The following is a 4,831-nucleotide window of genomic DNA, read 5'->3' as shown; positions in this document are numbered from 1 at the left end:
TTTGCAAAGTGAGATTTGCAACACTTGGAACAATCAAAACAAAAAATCACAACCACTTGGGTACTCACCATGCGGGTCATGTGCCTTGCCCTCAAAGACACTCCCCTGCTTAGTGTTCCCATGGGAGCTAATCAGTGACAGCCTTGTCACAATGTGTCTTTTAAAAAGTAAAATTTAACCTTTATTTGCCTAATGGATTATCTTATTAATGCAATAGTAACTAAGGACATACACAGAGGGTGCCAAAAAAATGTAAACATAGTTTAAGAAAGGAAAAGACTGTTAAAATTGTAATACTCGGGCCGGATGTGGTGGCTCACATCAGTAATCCTAACATCCTGGGAGCCCGAGGAGGGTGAATCCCTTGAGCTCAGGAGTTTAAAACCAGCCTGAGCAAGATTGAGACCCCTGTCTCTGAAAATAGCTGGGCATTGTGGCAGGCTCCTGAAGTCCCAGCTACTTGGGAGGCTGAGGCAAGAGGATTGCTTAAACTCAAGAGTTTGAGGTTGTTGTAAGCTACGACGCTATGGCACTGTACCCAGGGCGAAAAAATAAGACTGTCTCAAAAAAAAAAAAAATCGTAATACTCTAGTCACGTTTGACTTTTGCGATTATGAGTTGCAATATGCAATATATAAGATAACAAACATTACTGGTATATGATGAGTATTACAATTTAATACAGTTTTTTCCTTTTTTGAGACGTCTCCTGTTGCCTTTGGGGAGGATGAAGGCACTCTATAGCTGGGTCTAGAGAGATTTAGGGGGAGAATTACAGAACAAAATCCCCAGGGGTACATCCCCCTCGACATCTTGGAAGCAGTCTCTGTTTTCAAAGAACACTGTCTTTGCCCCATTCCCAGCTGCTTGGTCTGTCCCCACAACCTGCAGCTGTACACATCTGTATTGTCTCCTGGCTGCTCCTACAGAACACCAGCTGGGGGCTGTCGTTGTCACCTGTGGAGCCCATGAGAGGCAAGGGTGGCCAAGGCCAGAGCTGTGAGGCAGTCAGAGGAGGACAGGCAGAGGTGTCAGGCCCAGCCCAACTATTGGGGATTGGCCTTGGGGCCCAGCCTTGGCCTGCAGCTGTGACCAGCTGCGGCCTCCTGCAGGCCCTTCCCATGTCCTGTCCATTCTCTCTCCCTTGGGAGAGCCGCCCTGTCCCCTGTCTTCCAGCCTGTTCCCACACATGCCTCTTTAGCCAGGCTGCGGGGAGGGTTCTGGGAAACTTTGGTGAGCACTGGGGCTTGCCAGGGATGGTGAAGTGGAAAGAAAGTTCTGGCTCTGCTGTGGAGCCCACTCCCTCGTTGTGGAACCTGTTTTCTGTTTGGGAATATAGCGGGTCATTCTTTCCACCTTTGACAAAAGAGGGAGAGAGAAAGAGAAACTGGACATGATGTGGAGAGCCCTGGCAATGGGTCTCTTGTAAACACAAGGTGTGTATGTTAATAGCTGTCATGAGGCTCCTGGGAATTTTCACGGATGACAAGGCTGGGCAGCTTCTAGACTGAAGGACAGGCTGTGGTTTGAGAAAGTTCTCCAAGGAACAGGTATGTCTGGAGGTTAGTTGTTCTCTTTGAGAGTCCCCAAGCAGGAGGTAGCAGGGGAAGGGGCCTGAGTGCATGGCATTGGGGAAGCCCGGGGAGCAGAGCCCTGTTTCAGGCCCTCATGACCCCATGGTCTGTGTCTTGAGATGCTGCTGAGTTATGGGAGGGCGTGGATAACTGAGAGTGGATAATCCCCACTGATGTGGCACAGCTGAGAAAGGTGTCATGTTCTAAGGACTACGTGTTGTCCCCTGTGCTTCTGCAGAGTAGAGTGTGGGAGAGGGCGGGCCAGTGCTCCCCGCTCCCTGATCCACAAGGATCAGTCTGTGTGGCGCCTGCAGCCACTGAGCTCCCACAAAGTTCTGTGAACCTCTGTCTTCCCATGTGTTGTCACTCTCTGCCTGTGTGGAATTCCCAGTCCCGACCTACTGTCAGCCCTTAAAAGGTATCCTGACCCTCTTTCTCAGCCATTCTTTTACTTGCTTTTAAGAGGTTTTAACTACTATGCGATATTTAGAGAAGAAAAATCAGAAAATGCAGATAAGCAAAAAGGAGAAACTAGAACTCACCTATAATCTCATCACTTGGCGATAACCTGAGTTAGCGTCCTGAAGTGTATGCTACGACTCTTCTCCTTAAAGTGGATCCTAGCATGTACCTGCTTTGCAGCTCATCTCCGTCCATGTCCTATTTCCTATGTCTTTCCATATTAGTCAGTATGATATTTTTAATGACTGTTTAACATTTCACCTTAGAGATGGCCCATAATTTATTCGATTGCTCTGCTGAGGGCTGGAGGTTGTCTCCAGTGTTTTGTTATTACAAACAACACCCCAATTAACCAAATGCCATGCAGCCCACTTTTTGCCCCTGCAGAGGGCCTTGGGGAAGGGATTGCTGGGTCCTCCCTCTAGAAGGCTGAAGCCCAGCGTCTGTTGAGGATGTTGATACTGAGCTTGGGCCTAGTATTTTCTTTGAACCCTGATCTGCTGAGCACTCACTTAGTCTGAGCTTTTCAGCCTCATTTTATGAAGTTCTTGGCTACAGTACCCTCTTGGATCTGTTCCCATCCAAATCTTTTGTGTCCAAGCCTGCCTTCCTTCTGCTTCTATCGGCCCCTAGTTCTTTCCTGCTGATGGTGGTGGCACCTCCCACTTTTCCCAGTGTGGACAGCTTGACCTCTGCCTATAAGCCTGAACCAGGCACTTAGGACCTCAGGCTTGAGCTGCTGTGAGTGGTTAACCCCTTCCTACCTGTCTTATTTTAACTAAAAGGAGGGTAAAATGGGGCCAGGAGCTGCATCTTTGTGTCTTTCTATGTCTGTTACTCCCCTAAAGCATCAGCAAAGGGCCAGGAACATCATAGGTACCCAGTGAACCTGTGATTTCTGAGCACCAAAATGTTGGTGGCACATGTGCCTCTCCAGCCCCAGAGCGAGCTGCCTCTTTTTGTATGGAGAGGGGTGAGGGGCAGGCCAGGTCCCTTCCTGCTGTCCCTTTTCCTACACCTTCCTTCACTGCACACCTTCTCACCTGCAGGTCTTGGGTCCTGAGGCTGCTGGCGGACTATGGGTACAACAGCCAGTACAGCCCAGCAGACGGTCTCGGCGGGCAGCCCCTTCGAGGGCCTCCAGGGCAGCGGCACTATGGACAGTCGGCACTCACTCAGCGTCCACTCCTTTCAGACCACAAGCTTGCACAACAGCAAGGCCAAGTCCATCATCCCCAACAAGGTGGCCCCTGTTGTGATCACGTGAGTGGTGGGTGGGGCGGTGGTGTGTGCCCCTGTCCCTGGAAGACACGCCTCTCTGGACCTGCCAGGGGGTGTGGTGGCGTACAGCGTCCTTCACACATACAGACTACTTTCAGTTTCATAGATGAAGACACTGAGAGGCCCAGAGAGGTTAGCAGTTTGCCTGGAGTCACATAGCAAGTGGGTGGCGAAGCTGGGTCTCTGAGCCCATGTTATATGCCACATCCACAGTGTCAGGGAGCATGGAGGAGGGGAATGGCTGGAAGGACTCCCTTTTGAAAATAATTTTTGCCTGAAATTTTCATAGAAAGTTTATATACTTAGATGCATGAAATTTAGATTTTTTTTCATAGGCAGTAATTATGGCTCAAAACTGAGGTTAGTACCAGGCTGTGTAAGGAACTTGAGCTGGAAAAGCTGGAAATTGCTAGTGGCCTCTCTGAATTAGGGTTTGTTCTGGCAACATGTTTGAGAGGGACCTGGACACACTGCATGAGTCCAGAGGAAGAGGGCCAGCTACGGGGCCTGTACACCCCATCTGCCTTGTGGGGCTCAGATGAAGGACTAGATGCTGGGGAACCCTGCTGGGGGGACAGGAAGCTGGAAGGGACACTGGATCGTCTCCTGGTGAGTTGGGAAGCTTCATGCTTTCCATCACATCTGCCTACCGCACTCCCTGCCTCTGGGCTGTCCAGGACACAGGAAGCACGACATGGTGAGCTAAGAATTAAATATGTCCCCCACATTGAAGTGTGGCAAAGATCTAGCAGATGGGGCCTTTTGTATAAGGAAACCTGAGGGTGGGGATGATGATCCTGCCTGCTAGCTTTGGGACTTGGCAGGAAAATTATAATAAGTTACTGTGCTCATGATGAAGAGAGGAGAGGAGAGGCTATAGAAAAGAGACCTGACACTAGTCTCTGCGCTGACAGATGACAAAAGCAGGTTTGGCTCTTGAGGCATAGGAGACACATGCTCCAGGCCTGGCCTGCTTCTCCCTTGCTCTGTGACCTTGGGCAAGTCCTTTCTTCCCTTTGGGCCTCAGTTTCCTTATCAGCGTTAGCAGAGATGACACTCAAAATGTTTAACCCTGTGTGGTGGCTCAGAATAATTTTTGACCATTGTGGGTAAGGCCTAAAAGAAGCTGTGAGTGCTGTACTCCTTGGTTTGTAGGGTGTTTGATGGGACCTTTGCAGATCATCCAATCAAGGGGTCAGCAAACTACCTCCTGCAGGCCAAATCTGGCCTATTACCTGTTTTGTAAATAAAGTTTATTGAAATATTACTGTTTCAATTCACTTACATAGAGTCTGTGGGTGCTTAGTGTTTCAATGGCAGAATTGGGTAGTTGCAATAGAGGCTATAACCCACAAAGTCTCAAATATAGGGCTACTAAAAATGTATTCAAGTTTTGTTTTGTTTTGTTTTGTTTTTTTTGAGACAGAGCCTCAAGCTATCCCCCTGGGTAGAGTGCCATGGCATCACAGCTCATAGCAACCTCCCTGGGCTCAAGCGAGTCTCCTGCCTCGGCC

At 49.2% G+C, this 4,831-nt stretch overlaps 1 protein-coding gene across 1 annotated transcript in view; it reads left to right on the top strand.

Moving 5' to 3' along the window:
• The window catches only part of PALD1 (phosphatase domain containing, paladin 1), an 85,951-nt gene that overhangs the window by 40,074 nt on the left and 41,046 nt on the right, over positions 1 to 4,831 (top strand). The window contains exon 2 of the mRNA XM_023509606.1: positions 3,086 to 3,299. Coding sequence (XP_023365374.1) covers positions 3,115 to 3,299 — 185 coding nt within the window. The 5' untranslated portion in view covers positions 3,086 to 3,114. The remainder of the gene's footprint in view (positions 1 to 3,085; positions 3,300 to 4,831) is intronic.

The sequence above is a fragment of the Otolemur garnettii genome, unplaced genomic scaffold (assembly GCF_000181295.1).
Source record: "Otolemur garnettii isolate 467f Iridium unplaced genomic scaffold, OtoGar3 scaffold00008, whole genome shotgun sequence".
NCBI lineage: Eukaryota > Metazoa > Chordata > Mammalia > Primates > Galagidae > Otolemur > Otolemur garnettii.
The sequence above is the reverse complement of the archived record's forward strand: the minus strand, read 5'-3'. Positions and strand labels throughout refer to the sequence as shown.